At 40.2% G+C, this 20,083-nt stretch overlaps 1 protein-coding gene across 3 annotated transcripts in view; it reads left to right on the top strand.

Annotated features, from left to right (window-relative positions):
- The window catches only part of LOC117220633 (uncharacterized), a 550,762-nt gene that overhangs the window by 365,182 nt on the left and 165,497 nt on the right, over positions 1 to 20,083 (top strand). For all 3 annotated transcript variants that reach the window (XM_033470805.2, XM_076518731.1, XM_033470804.2), the window contains exon 2: positions 5,945 to 6,068. In XM_033470805.2, the coding sequence (XP_033326696.2) occupies positions 5,945 to 6,068 (124 nt within the window). The remainder of the gene's footprint in view (positions 1 to 5,944; positions 6,069 to 20,083) is intronic.

The following is a 20,083-nucleotide window of genomic DNA, read 5'->3' as shown; positions in this document are numbered from 1 at the left end:
GTCCGTAGTTCGTTGCAACATCTTAAATCAACTATGAAGATGCTGCATAATTACCTTGCAGCCTTGCCTCTAGCTTCGAAAAGGTATTTGACAACTGCAATAAATATTTTTGCCGCGAGAAACCGGTGTTTGACAGGCATTCATTAGTTTTGTCAGCAGTTGCGATCGTTTTTAAATAATTCTAATGTGGTAGCTATAAACGATCACAAAATTGCAACAAAACACCGTAGATCGACGTTTTTGAGCTCGTTGCAAAGAGGAGACTACACGGTTTAAGATCGATTTAGTTTCATTTCCGAGAAAAATCGATCGAAATCCTCAGAGATCTGCGAAGTTGACAAATCGACGCTGGGAAAAATAATGAGTAGATTTCAGATCTTTCAAGATTAACATTGTAAGTAATTAAGAAACTAGCTCGTTCAACGATTCTAGACGAAAATAACTAAAATATCTATAAAGCACGGAATTCGCACATTAAAATGAGCTAAAGATCATCGCGATATGACAATTCATTACGAAGTTAGATCATTTCGAATTTTGTCCAATCACGTTCAATTTTTCTGCGATATTTCGGAAGACACTTTTAATTCGTACGACTATACAAAATGGCACGAAAAAAATCGCAGCACGATATTTCTGTGCTCGTTGGAAAGGAGAAACTTTACGCGTCAAGATCGATATTGCTTCATTTACAAAAAAAAAAATTGCTCGGAGTCCATTAGAGAGTTAAAAGTTAAAGCGCCTCACGTCCCGAGTGGAACAAAATAATTAACAATCCTGTATTTGCTTAAATGTACCACTTAGTTTACAGCATTGATAAACATACGCGGCAGAAAAAGAAACTGAAATGAATTACCGTCGGAATTCCATTCCACCGCATTTCTCCGAGATGATCGCGAGCCGTTGAAAGCGCAAGCGTAGTCACGGTCGCCGGGCATGCGATTTGACGCGGAATGGCGTGCACAGCTCGTGAATCACCGGCGCTCGGTTAATGGAAAATTCATTTACATGGAGACGAACGCGAGACACGCACACGGGGCCCCAGTTATGATACCGGCGATTCAGATAAGCAGCCTTCGGAGGAACGGGTTTCCGATTTGCAGCTGCGTGTGCTCGCGCGAGGCACTGGCGCGAGAGAGCTGCCGCTTCGGAGGCGCTGCCGGTTTATCAGTGTCGTTTAATTTATTAACGGGCTGAACGTTATCGGTCCGGTCCGCGACCGACAATTTGCCCCGGGACAGCTCGCTGTTAATCGAAATGTAGCCGTCGATGGAGCTGACAAGCGGAATCGCCGCGGAATTCCTTTGCGTTTCGGCGGCGAACGCGCTGCTCTCTCTCCCTCTCCCTTTCCCTCTGTGTCTCTCTGTCTCTCTCTCTTTCTCTCTCTCTCTCTCTCTCCCTCTGTCTCTCTCTCTCCCTCTCCCTCTGTCTGTCTGTCTCTCTCTCTCTCTCTCTCTCTCTCTCTCTCTCTCTCCCTCTGTCTCTCTCTCTCTCTCTCTCTCTCTCTCTCTCTCTCCCTTTCTCTCTTCAACGACGGATGCACACGCCGAGGACAAGCGGAATGCGTATCAGCGCAGTGGTTTATCGTCGCCCTTCAATTTGTTCGCGGCCGCTCGCAATTTCCGATCGAAATGTAGGTAATTGATGATGAAATTAATGGAGACCGCGATAGATTTCTTGCGCGTCGATCGCTCGGCGCTAACTACCGAGATCTCTTCTCTGGTATTGATTATTTCGTACGATAGAGATATGTCATTCGATTTGCGATCATTAAACGGAATGTTTGTTTCAGCGACGCGACGGCTGTTCGTACACGATTATAGAAAAAGCGACAAATCCATCAGTTTGGTTGCTAACGAAGCAACGAAGCGAATGTTTCTGAACGTAGGAGCGTGTTTTTTTAGCGAATCGAGGAGAACGAATCTGTGTTACTTGAAATGAAGCTGCAGTAAAAACGTTACATTTCAGAGTAATTAATTCAGTAGGTTTTTTTTAAAATAAATACTAATTATTACTGTTATTATTTAAACTTCATTCTATCGAAAATTGAACGATGTACACTGTACCACTGTATCGATAATATCGATACTTCGATGCATCGATTCATATTGATGAATATCGATAAATATCGATAGTTCGATACATCAATAATACCGATAAATATCAATAGTTCGACACATCGATAACGTCGATAAATATCGATAGTTTGGTACATCGATAATGCCGATAAATATCGATAGTTTGGTACATCGATAATGTCGATAAATATCGATAGTTTGGTACATCGATAATGCCGATAAATATCGATAGTTTGGTACATCGATAATGCCGATAAATATCGATAGTTTGGTACATCGATAATGCCGATAAATATCGATAGTTTGGTACATCGACAATGTCGATAAATATCGATAGTTTGGTACATCGACAATGTCGATAAAAATCGATAGTTTGGTACATCGATAATATCGATAAATATCGACAGTTCGATACACTAATAATATCGATAGCTCGATACATTAACAATATCGATAGTTCGGTACATTAATATCGCTAGTTCGTCACGTTCGAATTTGTCGAGTAACTCGCATTTTTCCGAATATAGTTCGCCGATCGTCAAATAATTGAAAAAATTTGACCGCTCTACTGGTCCTCGAGCCATCGAACATCGAATTCGGCTCGACTCGTGAGATTCGATTCCTCGCAGTTAGAAATATCCTCGAGTAGATGCATTAATTAAATCAATTAGAGGAAAGGAAACAGGAAATTGCGGCGTTCTATTCCGTTAGAGGCATCCTCGTGAATACAAATCCGCGGGCGGTCGGCATCTGTTGTTTCGCATTAATGATACCCGCCGCCGATTCATGAATCAGCAGTTCGGTAATATCCGGCCCGGGGAAAAAGGCGATAATCGTTCGTGAAATATCGGCAGTTCGCTGATTCCGCGTAATTCCCGGGAACTGCGTTTACGGGGCCGGGGCTGGCTCCTCCATCCTTTTATCCGGAAGCCTCGCGGTGATTATGATGCGCCGGTGAAAAACAAGACCCGGGAAAATCGCCGCGGAGGTTATTAATTAACCGACGACTTCCCCCGTCTCTTTGATCAATTTTCCCGATCCTCGACTGTTTAAACAACCATCGGTTTTCTCAGCCGATTTGCGTAACACGAAGGGTAAACAAGGAGTTTCATCTTTTCTCGAGATGCTGCACTCTGTCGACCTAGTGCGGTCCCGTTGATTTTCTACTCGGATAATGGGTATTTGTTCATTCGTGGTTGTTTGATGCGTCGGCACTTTAATTATGGTCCTTTATAGCGAATTAACGAGGCATTGTCTGAAACTGTAGGTATTTCATAATTTGCGGCAATTAAGGAATTAAAATATTTACGACGTCTCTGAAGTAATTCACGAAATTTTTGATATCTTGATGATTATTTTAATGATTTCTGTTACCTCTGCAATGATTTCGCATATTTTTGACGTAGCTGGAAGACATCTTTCCAATGATTTAAACGATTCTTGACGTTTCTGCTATAATTAAAAAGATTTTATACATATCTGCGATAATATACAACATTTCTTAGATCTTTGCAATAATTTCAAAAATGTTTAACATCTCACCAGTGGTTTATAAAAATTCTTCATATCTCTGCGATAGCTTAAACAATTTCCGATGTTCCTGTAATAACTTGAAAATTTCTTGACAACCACCCAATCATTTAAAACAATTCTTAACATTTCTACTATTAATTCTCTACATTTTAATAATAATTTAAAAGCGTTCATACATCTCTACAATGATTGAAAACATTTTTGACGTCCCAAGAAATCATCTTTACGACGATTTAAATGATTCTTGACATCCCAACAATTGTTTAAAAAATTCTTGATTCATCTACTATAATTTAAAAAATTCTTGACATCCCAACAATTGCTTAAAAAATTCTTGATTCATGTACCATGATTTAAAAAGTTCTTGACATCCCAACAATTGCTTAAAAAATTCTTGATTCATGTACCATGATTTAAAAAATTCTTGACATCCCAACAATTGCTTAAAAAATTCTTGATTCATGTACCATGATTTAAAAAGTTCTTGACATCCCAACAATTGTTGAAAATATTTTTGATTCGTCTACTACGATTTAAAAAATTCTTGGTATCCCAACAATTGCTTAAAAGATTCTTGATCCGTCTACAACGATTTAAAAAATGCTTGGCACCCCAAGAATTGTTTAAAAAAGCTTGACATCTTAATAATAAAATTTAAAACGTTCAATATATCTCTACAATGATTTAAAATATTTCTGACACCTCGAAAATAATTCAAAAACATTCGTAACATCTTCGTTCGGTGGACAGTTCGCCGAACTGCTTCACACAACGAAATTCCGTCGTATTACCAGTAATTTGCCATCGAAGTCTTCCTCGAACTGTTCGCTGAACGTTGCTAATAATCCGCGGCTAACGCGCGACGAAGTGGAAATATGTATTTCATAATTCACGACGGGTGCTCACAAAGGGAGGAAAACGAGTGATAAAGTAAGAGAGAGAGAGGGAGAGAGAGAGAGAGACAAAGATGGAGGGAGGGAGAGAAGGAGAGAGTTATGGGGTGAGATGGCACCGCGGCGAACAAATCGAATCCGGCGCAAATTAGCGCGAACGCTGGTACACGAATTCGTCTTGTTGTCATGAGAAATAATTGCCGGGAGAATTCCTATGGACCGTGGGTCGAGACGGGAAAGGCGAACCTTCCCCCGGGGTTATAATGCCGGGATGAAGCGCCCGAGGTTATTAGTTTAGGAAGCTGCAAAGTACCCCGAAACAAAGTCTCTCTGTCCCTCTATAGGGTAATCAATATACAAGCGACGACCCTGCCGCCGTTTCACCTCGTTGATTCAACCTGAATCGCCGGCGAAGATCCCTCCCTCGAATTAGTTGCTGGCAAAGCATCGCTGTCGGGTTCGCCGACGTCAGAGAGCGATAGGTGATAAACTGTCATCGCGCTCGCCGGCACGGACGTCCCTTTCTCTCGGCGACGTCCGCTCCGTGTTTCAGATTAATTACGAAATTTCAATTATTCTGCCGAACTAGCCGTATAGAACATCCCAGACGGCCACGAGTCTGTGCGATCGCCGGATTTTAGACGCACCGGAGAAAAATTGGTAGACCGAATATTTATTAAATGGAAACGGCATTTACGGAATTTAGAAATACTGTATTGCATCGTTTATTATAACGATTGCTGGCGTGGATAAAAATTAGTTTTTAGAGATCATTTTTTAGATGAAAATTGTGTACGATTATCTCCTATTTAAAAATTATTTATGATAATTTCGCAGTTATCTATGATTTTTCGGCTAAAAATTGTCGACGATAATTTTCCAGTTAAAAATTGTCCACGATAATTTTCCAATTAAAAATTGTCGACGATAATTTTCCAGTTAATAATTGTCTATTGTAATTTCCTAGTTAAAAATTGTCTATGACAATTTTCTAGCTATGAATTGTCCACGATAATTTTTCAGCTAAAAATTGTCCACAATAATTTCTCATCTAAAAATTGTCTATGACTATTTTTTAGCTAAGAATTGTCCACGATTATTTTCCAACTAAAAATTGTCCACGATAATTTTCCATCTAACAATTATCGACGATAATTTTCTATTTAAAAATTATCCAGGATAATTTTCTAATTATCTATTATAATTTCCCAGTTACAAATTTTACATGACAAATTTTTGAGTTAAAAATTTCACATGATAAGTTTTGAGTTAAAAATGATCTACGACAATTTCCCAGAGTTAAACATTGTCTATTATAATTTCCCAGTTAAAAATTGTGCACGACAATTTTCGAAACGTGTAATGAAATTATCTTCGAACGAAACACCGTCCGGTCCAATTGATGTTCCATGGACTAACATCGACTAATTATTGTTGCAGTCCAAGCAGTACAGCGCTGGGTTCGCTGGATCAGCTGAAGGAGTACCTGACGACAGTGGGAACCTGCAAATGCGGACTCGAATGTCCGCTAAAACCTGAACAGGTCTTCAACTTCGACCCCAAGGTATGTTCGCAGTCATTTTTATCGCGGCCCGGTCACGATCGTTTCGTGTATTTCGTGTCCGGCGAAATTACAGTAATTATGGCGATATGGGTATGTACACGAGTACATATTGAATATTTGTATAATACCCGCAGAAGTATTACCCGGGTAGATTAACAATCTCCGGGTTGCGATCACGATAAGTAGTCACGATATGCATCCTCCGCTTTCCGCAAATGAATATTTATTGTTGGGAACACACTCGCGCATTCGAAATTCATATATTAGGAATACCAGGCAATTATTTCGTTTCTTTTTCATTTTGTAACGTGGATATTACCGCGGTCGCTGTAATTTGCTACAGAGATGTTACTTTATGATCGGTGCCGACTTGCGCGTCAGTGTGCAGTTTAGCCGTTACGTGTATGTTTAATTAGCGGTGCTAGTGGTGCACGGGATTCAGGGCTGAGATTGTTACAAGATAGGTGGCTCGATGTTATAGCGTTCCCGCTGGATGCAGGGGAAGTTCAAATCATTTTTTTGCGGCTATGGATATTGTAGAATAATTTTGAATATTTGCTGGAAGTCATTTTTAGAATGATTTAAAACATTTTTGGCATCTCTGTAAGAGTTTAACACAATTTCTGATGTTTCTGTGGCGATTCAACAGATTCCTGACATTTCTGCAATTATTTAAAGAGCGTCTGACAGCTGTACAATTATTTGAAATAATTTTTAACGTGCTTGGAATAATTTAAGAATATTTCGGCATCCGCACAATGATTTGAACAATTTTTGACATCCGTCATTGATTTCAAAAATGTTTACGATGATTCCAAAAATTCTTGACATCTGCCTAAATCATTTACAAAAATTCTTGACATCTGTCCAAATCGTTTACAAAAATTATTGACATCCCATCAAGTATTTAAAAAATTTCTCGACATCTCTGCAATGATTACAAAAATGTCTACAAGGTTTGTACAACGTTTTTAACATATCTGCAGCAATAATATGAGAAATTTCTGACACCTCTACAATGGTTTAAACAATTCTTAACGCCTCCACAATATTACAAAAAATTCGCAACATTTTCATAAGTTCTACAGCAATAGAAAAGATTTCGAGCATTCAATCGACCAAATTTGTTGCAGGAGAAGGAATCACTTTCTATTCGCTTTCTGTTTCTTGCAATCGACCCAGACAATTCGCGTTTCCCTTAAAAAACCGCAACCTATTAACACGCTATCCGCGGGTCGCAGGTCGAGCTTTGCTCGCGTCCAACGAGAGAAAGTCAGCGAATTTCGAAAAAATCCGCTTTTTAGAAAGAACTCTGTGTTCGACGAGTATGCTCGTCATCGCTTGACTCTCGCGACACATATAAGTACGCGCCCTAAAAAGGAGACGCCACAGCTAACTGGTTAAAAGTATATTAACCCTTTGCAGTCGAAGCTATTTCAATTCGAAATCTAAAACATGATCTCCGATCGGCAGTATTTCAACCTTATACAATTAATTGCGATTTATGCGTATGAAATTGCGCCCGTTGGCGAGGCACAATGAAATTTCAACGGTTTGCATTTTTAAATACGAACGTCGAATCTGATGCTCGTGCAATGATCTTGAAAAATAGTGTACCAATTTTAGTGGCGCCTCGGAGTCGCCACTCGACTGCAAAGGGTTAATAACTGTCCCGCACATAACGCGTTGATAGCAAACGAATCCGCTTCGTCTAAATGTCATCGGTACGTTCAACCACGCTGTTCCATAGAACCAACCACGAACAGCCGCCCGAGACTCCGATCGTTCGTCGCAAAAACCGCACGGTAAACAAAATGCAAGAGCCAGCTGTTGTTCGCTTCACCGTCGACTAAGGATCGAATTTATTGGAACAGGAAGAGAGTCTGCTCGGCGCATAGAAACGTCTATAAGAAGACAATCGGGATTTAATGGCGTCCGGCTTTGGCAGGCCGATTTAAATAAATCTGCTTTATAGTTCGCGCGGACAAGAACTCCGAATCGGGGAATCGAGCCTCGTAAAAACCGCGTGCATACACGGAGACGCGCGCCTGCACACACGCGCGCACACATACACGAGCGCATATACACAGGTCGTGGCTGCTCGCGAGTAAATTGTTGGCCGTGTAGCAAAACGACGAGCTGTGTTCCTGTCGTAATCTGCCCGGAGAAATCTCCGGTGTCGGCGTGCCTCGTGCAATGAGTCAATACTGCATGCAGCACGAGCGATGACGCCGAGAAAACGCGCGCATGCAGCGAGCCGAGCTGAGCTGAACGGAGCGGAGCCGAGAGAGTGCACAGCGTGCGGCAGGCTTGTGCAGAATGCGTTTCGCATTTTTCTGACGGGACCGTGATCCCACGACGCGTCTCCCGACAGTGAAAGTTCGCCGGATGGATGATCTCTGTGAACCTGGACCTTTAATTACGATTATTAGTTAAACGACCCTCCGCTTCGTTCATCGATTCCTCCGGAGATACTATTGTCTTGCGGTTCCTTCGCTTTGCTGATTATTCGCCGCAGATGTTCCTTCTTTTCTTTTTTCTGTTTTTTTTTTTTTTTTTTACTGTCATTGATATCTTCTGCGAGATTTATTTACACTCGTGCGAGATTTATTTGCACTTGCACCGTGGACCATTTTCGAGCATGGTTCGCGATGCTTTTGATCGTTCGATTTTTTTGGAACGCGTTCTTGAAGCTACTTTTTTTTTTCTATTTGAGCTAGGAACTCCTTGCAGGGTTGTTGGATTTATGCACATTGCTGTGCATAGAAACAATGTACAGTAAGGGGTATAATCGAACCGATAACCACAGGTATTGTATAAATTATTATTTATTGTTAGGACTGTAGATATCATTCTAATAATGCTAATGATGATCTTAATAATGTAGATATCACAGATGTCATCCTGCGGTGACAATTTTGTTGCTCTTCCTCCAATAGTTGATAATACAATTTTACAGTATTTTTGTCCTGTTCTCTGCACTGTCGATTACTACTTTCGTTTATAGTTGACGATTTTGGGATCATTCGCGGCTTTCTTTATCGTTCTTTTTGGGACAGTGGCAATTTATGTAATTTAATTGCCAATAGCTCAGTGATCAGACTATTTTCGTGTACAGTTTTTCTATACTTATTTCTAAAGATATTTCTCGTTGACTATTAGTCTTTCTGTCGTTCCTAGCGAAACAATTAAAAATTAGTGTAACAGCAATTAATTTCATTTCATTGCCATAAATTGAGCAATTAAGTGACGATTTAAAATACTGGATTGTAGAACGCATAATTTGTTAAATATCTCGGGAACCAGATGGCGTAGAAAAATTAAGTTTCGTTTCAGTTGTATATCGTCAAATGGAAAAACGAAGCCACATCGAAAAATTGCAGGGAAAGTGACTTACGTAAATAATATATTAAAAATCTATCATACAGTTTTTATTCAACTAGGTTCGATAAACAATCATTAATATATTATACATTAAAATAATATATTAAAAATCTATCATACAGTTTTTGTTCTCGATACAGCCTTTGATTTATATACATTTGATGTTCAGTTCACATATAATTACGTTTGACACGTTAGTTATATTTCTTATCGAATTCGATTTGACGCAGAATCACATTTTACCCACGATTCAAATTGACACAGAATTACGTCTTTCCATCAAGATGTCAACGTCACTGATCGATGCAGTACTTTATGCAAATACCGAAACTTTCGTTTTCCTATGAAAACTCGACTCCGGCCCACGTGCACTTGCGTTCCGCTAGCATACGCGTATAATTTGCTGATCCCTCAACGAGTTCATTAGCGACCGAACGCAAACCGTTTTCAGAGGAAGAGAGTCCAGGGGGATAGCGACGATAATAAGAAAAGCCTGATGCAAATGGCTCGTTGGATTTCGTTTTCTAGCGTGATTAGAGGCCGCTGCTTTTATGCGCACGCTTGTCTACCGGTTATTACACGCTTGAGCACATGAAGCTTGTAATTATTCCTTTTTAAAATTCCGAACAACTTCTCTCTCCCTCTCCCCCTCTCTTCTCTCTCTCTCTCTCTCTCTTCCTTTCTCTTTCTCTCTCTTTTTCTCTCCCTCTTTATTCCTCTTTCTTTCTCTTCGTCTTTTTCTCTCTCTTTTCGTCTCTCTTTCTCTCCTTCTCTCTCTCTCTCTCTCTCTTTCTCTTTCTCTCTCCCTGACGTTGTTGTGTTTTCCAAAAGAACTCGCGATGGAATGCTTGGAAATTTAAATAGGCTTACCGATGATTGAGTTTTATCTGCAACGAGCTCGACTCGTCATTTCGACTTCTTCGAATCATCAGTTCAGAGCAAATTCTATTATAATAATCCAGAAAGTTTCATTATAATCCCAAAAAACGCGTGAAATTAAATAATAGTATCATTTGACTGCGAATCTTTATGCAATTGATGACACGTGCAAATTTCTGAGACACAAGAGATCGTATATGTTAATAAAACTTGATTGTATGAGCCTCGTTGAAAGCAGGAATGATACAAAATCAAAAAAGTTAATTTATGAACAATGATGGATGAGTCAAAAGTTCTGCAAAATAGAGTAACATAGAGAATTCTTAGAACTATTTTATGTAAGCCATTTTCAAGCTTTAACTTCAAATAATAAAAAGAAACCAAATAAAATATTAAATTATAAATATGATTTAATAATGTTACATTAATCTAGCAAAGAATTGACTTACACCACTTTCGCTTTAAACGGTTTATACATTGATCCTATTTTCATCAAAAGACACCTTTTGATATAATAATTAGACTGTGGATTTTATGCATCTATAGCGAAAATAGATAAACGAAATATGGAATAGTGAAGAACACAAGAAGTATTTAATAAGCATTTCACACTCAAACGGCGAATCATCTTGATTAAAATATAACTGACTATGCTGAGAATTATTTATAACTTTATTGACCAACTTTTTCAAGATATTTTAACGTGTTACTTTTTACGGACCTTAATAAAATATGGGAAAGAATACATTAATTCTCAGTTCAAAATTCTCATTAAAATAGTTAATAAATTATAATAGAACGTGTTAAGTGTGATTTTCATAAACAGTCGCCATATTTTCCCATATTTCTAACAGTTTCTCGGGAAATCTTCAACCACTGTTCCAACTATCTAACTCTAGATAATTAAACTTCGAGTAACGTCGACGTTAATTAACCGCTAACCGTATTAATACCAAGTAAAATTCGTTTCCAAGTAATTTTAATCATCGACGATATTTCAAATTTTACGATTTAATGACTGTTCGATTCAAACTTTCACGGCGCACAGTCTTTCTTGTCAGTCTTAGAGCAACGAAATCCTTTGGAAAGTATTCGACGACGGTCTCAGAGGATTTGGCGTACTAAAAATGGAAGCGAGCATCGAGAGAGAGAGAGAGAGAGAGAGAGAGAGAGAGAGAGAAGGAGAGACAGAAAGAGAAAGGGAGAAGGAAGGAGAGAGAGAGAGTGAAAGAGAGAGAGAAGGAGAGACAGAAAGAGAAAGGGAGAAGGAAGGAGAGAGAGAGTGAAAGAGAGAGAGAGAGAGAGAGAGAGAGTGAAAGAGAGAGAGAAGGAGAGACAGAAAGAGAAAGGGAGAATGAAGGAGAGAGAGAGAGTGAAAGAGAGAGAGAGAGAGAGAGAGAGAGAGAGAGAGAGTGAAAGAGAGAGAGAAGGAGAGACAGAAAGAGAAAGGGAGAAGGAAGGAGAGAGAGAGAATGCAGCAGCCCGTCAACAAACGATTACTCCGCGGCGAGTTAACCGGTTAACCGAGCGTAATTATCATTGACGCGCCAATAAGCCTGGCAGAACGCGCAGGTTCTGCATTAACAACGTTAATTTGGAGGGTGCGCGCGGCGGCGCATCGGCGAGCAAATTAAAAATTCACGAAACTGCCGGCCGGCAGTCGTCGGGAGAGGTGGAGACAGAGGGAAAGAGAGGGACGAATAATTAAGAGAAAAACGGAGAGACGAATAATTATGAGAAAAAGGGAGAGATGAATAATTAAGAGAGGTAGGGAGAGACCAAAATTAAGAAAGAAAGAGAGAGACGAATAATTTAAAGAGGAAGAGAGGGTGAGGGAGAGACGAATGATCATCAGAGAAAGAGTGAGACGAATAATTAAGACAGGAAAAGGAAGACGAATGATTAAGTGAGACAGGGAGATACAAATAACTAAGAGAGAAAGGGAGAGTCAAATAATTAAGAAATAAAGAGAGAGAGAGAGAGAGAGAGAGACGAATAATTCATAAAAGGAGAGAGAGAGAGAGAGAGAGAGAGAGACAGACAAATAATTAAGAGAGAGATAGAATAATACTTAAGATAGAAAGAGGAAGATGAGTAATTAAGAGAGAAAAGAGACGAATAATTATGAGAGGAAGAGAAAGACGAATAAATAGGAGAGGAACAGGAGAAACGAAAATTAAGAGAAAATTTCAAGAGAAGAGAATTAAGAGAGAAAGAGAGAGAGAAGAAGATTAAGAGTGACAGGGAAATATTGGAATAAAAAAGAAAGAAAAAGATGAGATTAAAGAGAGGAAAGCAAGTAAGCAGAAGTATACAGAGAAAGAAGAATACGGATATAAAGAGCGACAGAGAGAGAGAGAGAGAGAGAGAGAGAGAGAGAGAAACAGAGATGATACAGAGGATAATGATGACACTAAAATAAAGAAAGAAGGGAAAAATAGAACTCCTCGAACAAAAACTAAGGTGAGTCGAAACCTCTATAACTCGAAGTTTTTAGTTCTTCTCGTGAGATTCGAATTATCGACATTCGATTGTACATTATATTATACATATATTGAATAAATAACTCTCTCTCTCTCTCAGACATACACACATACAAATGTATCTTTACGATCTGAATAATCGTAAATTGAAACAATTGCGTGGACCACCGTATCATAGAGAGGAAGAGAGCGAATTGGAGATGATGACACAAAAGAGATAGCAAGAAGAATAGAGAATGAGAGAGACAGGGAGAGAAAGAGAGAGAGAAATAAGGAAACAGAGACACAAAAAGTAAGAGAGAGGCAATGAGAAAGAAAGAGAGCGGGAGAGAGACAAAAGGAAAGAGAAATTGAAATAGAAAGAGAAATCGAGAAACAGAGACACAGAGAGTAAAAGATAAAAAGAGAGGGAGAGAGAAAAAGAGAGGCAGGAAGAGAGAGACAAATGGAGAGAGAATATGATAGAGAGAGAGAGAGAGAGAGAGAGAGAGAGAGAGAGAAAGAAATAGAGAAATAGAGAAACAGAGGCACAGAGGAAAAGAAAGGCAAAGCGTGAGAGGGAGAAACAGGGAGGAAGAGAGGGAGAGGCAGAAAGAGAGAGAGAGAGAGAGAGATTGAAGTACAGAAAAAATCTAGAAACAGAGAGTAAGGGAGAGACACAGAGAGATAGAGACGGAAAGTAACAGAGGGAGAGAGGCCGGGCGAGCAGCGCTCATCAGTTTTGCTTAATTATTCCGGTAGCATGGGACGATATAGGAGGAAAACGTATAATTATCCATGCACCTGCTTGCTAACCGCTCACTCAGCCGGGCCGCTGCTCAACCGGCCGGGCCCCCGATACGCGCGTTTCTATCCGCGCGGTGCGTTAATGCGATCCTTAATTAAACTTTATCATCGGGCATCGGTCTACGAGAATTCATAGCGGCCATCGATCCCCGGGATTGTCGGCGACAACAACGCTCGACGCGACAATAATTAATAATCATTTGCATATACATATACGCGACGGGCAAGCCACTTACAATATAATCTCCGGGAACCGGGCTTTATCGTTTCATCGGCCAATTATCGCGACCTACAGTCATTGTCTCCGTGACGATTTCGGACGCTATTATCGGCCGTGTCGTATACGCTGCAGGATTAATTAGGCCGCGGCGATCGACTATCGCGATCGCAGACGCGTCGGCTCGCCGAAGATGCTTGCCACATATATTTTCGAGACGGACCGCTCACTCTGCCGTTTCTGCCGTTAATTGATGTACATTCGTAAGCCGAGCGACGCTAAATTAATTCATTAAAATATTCGAATTTTTCACAATTTTTGTAATGACGCGTGACTGGGTAAAGGAATATACATTCGATAATCGGCTGGTCATTCGACCGGCGATGGTGGATTTAACGTTAAACCTTGCAAGACGATGGCTGTGTCAATTTTGACCAAGAGTACCTAAATCGTTCACCTCATTGTTCAACTTTCGGCGATTAAATGAAATAAATTGCTATTGTTTTAGGAACAACAGAAAGGTTGATAATATTATGTTACATTAATGTTTTCACTTCTCTGCTCGAATGAATTGTTTCAATAATTCATTCAACCCGTTCCTTTAACCGACCAGCTTATTACTAGAAATCTCCGCCACGAGACTGACTCGTTAAAGCACGTCAAGGGGTTAAGTGCATCAAATCCGCAGTCCGGTAACGAGTATGGTACGAACAAATACGCTCGTGAATGCATCAAATCCGGAGTCGACGAATAAGCGGCGGCGACTTCGCAAAAAACCGTCCAAATCGAGGCTCCGCGAGAAGCAACATTATTAAAGTTCGTCCGTGAAACGTGGAAACTCGCAGTTATCGGCGGCATAAAAGCCGATTACGGGATCGATGGAGTCGCGTCGCGTCGCGCCGCGATTTTGAAAATTTCGTGCGGCTGGATGGGCGCGGGGCCCGGCGGAAAAAAAGGCTCGCGAAACAGGATTCTGCGTTAATCAAGGCGGAGAGCCGGTGTCTGTATCCAATTAGTCGTGCACCATGTCCATTTACGAGCAGTCAGTCGACGCAATTAAAACGAGACGCGTCGAACGGGAATAAAGCCTCGGGAAATTTCGCGGGAGGGGGCGGCGGCCCCCTCGAAAAATCAAATCGATCGCGGCGGGCAACAGGTTTTCCGCGGACGTCCAATTACAACGGCTAGACACCGTAACTATCCGGCGATCTTCTCTCTCTCTCGGCACGCGGGAGGACAGACGGCGAGAGAATGTTTCACGGAGAAACCCTTGATTCGGCCCGATTCTTTATCGGGCCGCCGGTGTTCCTGTCCGGCCCGGCTCGGCCCGGCCCGGCGTTCTCTCCCTCGCGGTGCTCCTTTTGTGACGCTCGACGTTTCCGCCTATTGTTGCGTGTACGCCGCGCGGAATCATCGAGCCGCGGAGACCGATTTCTCGGTTTCCCGTGGCCACACCGGCGACCAACGTTTCTCTATGTTTCTCTTTATTGCTCTTTCTCTCTCTCTCTCTCTCTCTCTCTCTCTCTCTCGCGCTCTTTTTCCCGCGTTTCAGGAAGTTCGAAATTCGCCGGAATTACGTTGTTCGCGCTGGGAACACAGGTCGACCAAGATCGAAGCGATAACGCGACAAATGATTGATAAATTAGGCATGGACCACTGTGGAGACTGATCATGTAATACGTGGTGTAAATTGGAGACATTTTGGATAAGAGAATACATGTTTCAAGTTGCTCTTTCGGGAGCAGGTTCTGGAAGTGAGGGATTTAACACTGTCGAGCCTTGGATGAGATTAATGTGTATTGTTTTATAATAATGACAAGATTTCTTTGGTATAGTGATGAACTATTTTCGATTAGTTTCGTAGAGTTGAACAATGATCGATTACTTTGTGATTACTTTTGTAATTGTTCACGAAAAGGGACAGTGATAATCATTATTGTTATTAATAAATCAGTAATCATGATTACATTTGGTAATCTGTAATTATTAATCAGTGATCTGTAATCTTGGACGAATGATTCATTTATCTTTTCTAATTACTTGCCATTGGGCCCAAAAATGCAAAAAGTCCTCCATTGAAACACGAAATACGAGCAGATTTTCTAAACACCATTCAGAATTATTATGAACTATCGTAATAACAAATTTTCCAGGTAATCGTAATCAGAAATAGTAATAATTACATAATGATCATTGTGTTGTACACGATTATTCATTAATCATGATTACTTGATTACTTAGCAGTCGTAATAATGATTACGATTATTAATTAATCGTGATTAATGAATCGTGAACACGATTTCATGTTAATGGATCGAATTACTTTTTCTCCAACTCTGGTTTTATACAATAAATACAATTATTGCGATAGTAATTGCATAAAAATACATTATAGGCTTCACTATAATATGTACTTTTAATTTAATAAGACGTACATTTATTAAAACATCAAATTTTAGTCTTTTACCACATTTTTCTTAATTTTCTATTTTTATTTTATTCTTGCATTTTCTTTTTATTCGTCGTATGTGCACCGAATAAAACAACATTGCAATACAAACGGTGTATCATATGCTTCGCTATAACACGTTCTTCTAATTTAATCAAAAGTGCATTCATTGAAACATGAAATTTTGCTGAAATGTTAACGACGCGTAAAAAATAGGAAGATAACGAGATAGCATCTCCAACGCAAGGATCCTCTCAAATTCAATTCCGCAAAAGTCTGAAGCCCCCAAGACCTTGTGCAGCGTGCATCATTAGATTATTTTCGCGAGCAGTTCCGCGAACGCGATCCAACAGCCCGGTTGAAAAGACGCTTATCCGGATCGCGTACTCGCATTGTCGACACGGAATTGCATTTCTGTGCAGTCATTGTAGTTGGCCGGAATGTAAACGCCGCGTTTCAGTTCTAATCTCACAGTTTCGCGGAGTGCATATAGCGCACACATACACAGGGTGTCGGAAAACTCCCGTTATATTACACTCGGAAAGGAGTATAATTCTTCAAGTGACTTCAACTCATTTTCTGCTCAGCAAAGCCGCGGTTGCGGCTTCCTGCAGTGGTAAACGAAATCCGCATGGTTTCATTTAAAAACGAAAGAGAGAACATACTATTTTCAATCATTTTCGTCTCACTGCTATAATTGTTGCAGCAATAGATAGCCGAGGTTCTTCCGGTTAAAATGAGTCCAAACACGATATAAATCGGACCACGTTCATCGACGAGCCTATTCTTATACAGAGTGAGTCGCGTAACTTGCACACCGTTAATAACTTTAAATTACTTCGATCTTTAAAATCTACGAACCACTCTATATGTAAGAACCTCTACTGACTTTTGAAGATATGTATTTAACAATTTTTCATAAAAAGCGTAATTTAAAAGTTATCTGAAACGTGCAAATTACCCACCCTGTAGATTGCTTACTAACTGATCCTACGACAGCTTAAACTAATCCGATTTGCACCGTGTTTGGACTCATTTTAATCAGAAAAATCTCAGCTATCCACTGACGCTAAAATCATAAAGACAAAACGAACATGATTGAAAATAAAAACTTTTCTTCCCTTCACGTTTACTAAGTCAGTTGCGGGGTAGCCTATTGATTCATGTCCGTCTCCTTGCTTCCTCTCGATTTGTCGTGTCCCGTGAATTTAACCGTGCTTCAGTGCACCTTTACCATGACTGTCACTTGTCAATAGAGTCGGAACTGTGACAGTTACAGGAAGAATATTGTAACTCGTTAACGAAGCCTTAAGCAACATTTTCGCTAAGGAAAAAGTTTCTCGAGATCGCCTCAAGAATCACGTTATCCCGGATGTTCTAAGGCACCCTGTATCGACGCTCGTCACTGCCGCGTCGAAAACACGACGTTCCGCGCGCGTTGCACGCTGCGCCCCTCGAGAGGAGTTAGTTTATGGAGTTGTCGCTATTCATTATCACCGGCGGGATCCGCGAATGGCTTGGCTCGGCTCTGTCTCGGCGGATGTATTAGCGAGTGCTTAAGCGAACGTACGAGTTGCACCGTGACGTTAACAAAGGGTAACCGAGAGCACCCTTTTATTACATCGAGCTGGGCTCTCGCCTTGTTTGAGCCCGCGCCTAAGTAATTTGCTTTAATGAATTCGCATCGTCTGGCCATCGTCTCGCTGCTGTCCCCGTCTCTTTCTCTTGCCACGGCTGTGTCACTTTCCGCCGCGAGCCCTTCTCGAATCGCCGCGCCGACGAGCCGCGCCGCTTCTTCGAACGAGCCTGGATTTATGGGCAACCCTCCTTTATGTCTTCACGAGGACGTTCAGCCTCGTCAGACACTTTTCGGATACAGTCGTTCCACCGCGGGACACGTTATGGGGTTTTAACCCCTTGCTGTATTTCTAACCAGTCTGACGAGTCATCCAGATTTATGGTAGCAATGTGTTAGGTGTGGATGTTATTCTGCTCGAATAAGGCGAAATAAAATTCTGCCATCTTGTTACGAATATTTAAGCATGAATGCGGAGGCGCATGATTAATAGATTGCGGATTTATATCAGAATATTACTAGTAATTTCACAATATTAATATTACTCTTAATATCAGAATGTTACTATTAATAGCACTTTGATTTCACAATATTAATATTAATATTACTTTTAATGTCAGAATGTTGCTATTAATAGATATTACTGATAACAGTATTATTAATCTGGCAATATTAATATTACTATTAATGTGGCAATATTAATATTAGTGTCATATTATTAATTTTAATATTAGTGTCACAATATTAATATTACTATTAATGTCACAATATTAATATTACTATTAGTGTTACAATATTAATATTACTCTTAATATCAGAATGTTACTATTAATAGCACTTTGATTTCACAATATTAATATTAATATTACTTTTAATGTCAGAATGTTGCTATTAATAGATATTACTGATAACAGTATTATTAATATGCCAATATTAATATTACTATTAATGTGGAAATATTAATATTAGTGTCATATTATTAATTTTAATATTAGTGTCACAATATTAATATTACTATTAATGTCACAATATTAATATTACTATTAGTGTTACAATATTAATATTACTGTTAATAGTAGATATTACGTAGTGAAACATATTAGAAAAGCTATTTCCATATGTAACTACTATTTAAAAAAGAATGTTTATTTGCCCAATTCTGTGTTACATCAGAAGATAAAAATGTTTATAGTTTAGTTACTATTTCAGAAATTTATCTCTCCCAGCCCATGGTATTATGGGAACCTTAAATGAGAGATTCTGCTAAACGACTTCCGCAAGGCGCGATTCGCACCTTCGTCAGGATTTTTAATTTCCAATCGAGCGCAGGCTCTTCGCCGATTAATTTCAGTCAACGTCGCCGATTAATTCCTGCCAAAGACGAGGAAAAGGTCGAGAGGGTTCGGGACAGATAGAGAAATAGAGGAAGGGAGAAAGAGAGAGAGAGAGAGAGTGTGAGAGAGAGAGAGAGAGAGAAATTGCAGGAACGTGGTATGACTTTCGCGGATGGAACGGCGAAACCGCGACACAAAAGGACCGGGCTTCGAATGGCGGTCTTTGTAATCGACCGGAGCCATCGGCAGGGAAACGAACTTCGCTTGTACAAAGAAAGTAATCTTGTACGGTGTCTCGGTGGAAAAGGATTCGGTCGGCGAGCCACAAAGTTTTTCCCAGAGAAAAAGAACGGCCCCGAGGCTTGCGGCCGCCGCCCCCGCACGCTCGGCGACGCGACGCGACGGTTTTCGCAACGGATCCCTTTTGTAATCGGCAAACGGTCTCGGACGAAGATCACCGGCCAGACGTCGCATCGTTCGACTTTGATAGTTCTTCGAGGGTTTTACGACCGGCCGCCGTAAACAACGCGACCCTTTGCGAGTTTTCGCCAGCTTTCGATGCAGGGGGTAGATAACCACGGTTTTTTCACGGCCAAGATCTCATTAACACAGGTGTTCTCTTCTTAAAGAGAAACACCTGGGCAGACATTTTTTATTTATTGCATGGCTGTGTTTCTTTTAATTCGTACTGTTTAATCAGTGTTCCGACGTTCACATTAATTATATCAAAGTTTTATGTGAAATAGTGTAATGATGATTAATGATGTTCCAGAAGGAAAGCATTTGTTATTTTACTGTGCGTAGTTTTTTTAATACTTGAATTTTTGTAGGGAAAGGATGTGTTATAAAATGTTAAATGGTACAAAGAAAATTGATAATTTCATGGAAGAATATTTATATTTAATAT

This window comes from Megalopta genalis, chromosome 2, assembly GCF_051020955.1.
Source record: "Megalopta genalis isolate 19385.01 chromosome 2, iyMegGena1_principal, whole genome shotgun sequence".
NCBI lineage: Eukaryota > Metazoa > Arthropoda > Insecta > Hymenoptera > Halictidae > Megalopta > Megalopta genalis.
Note: the sequence above shows the minus strand (reverse complement) of the source record. Positions and strands in the feature narration are given on the sequence as shown.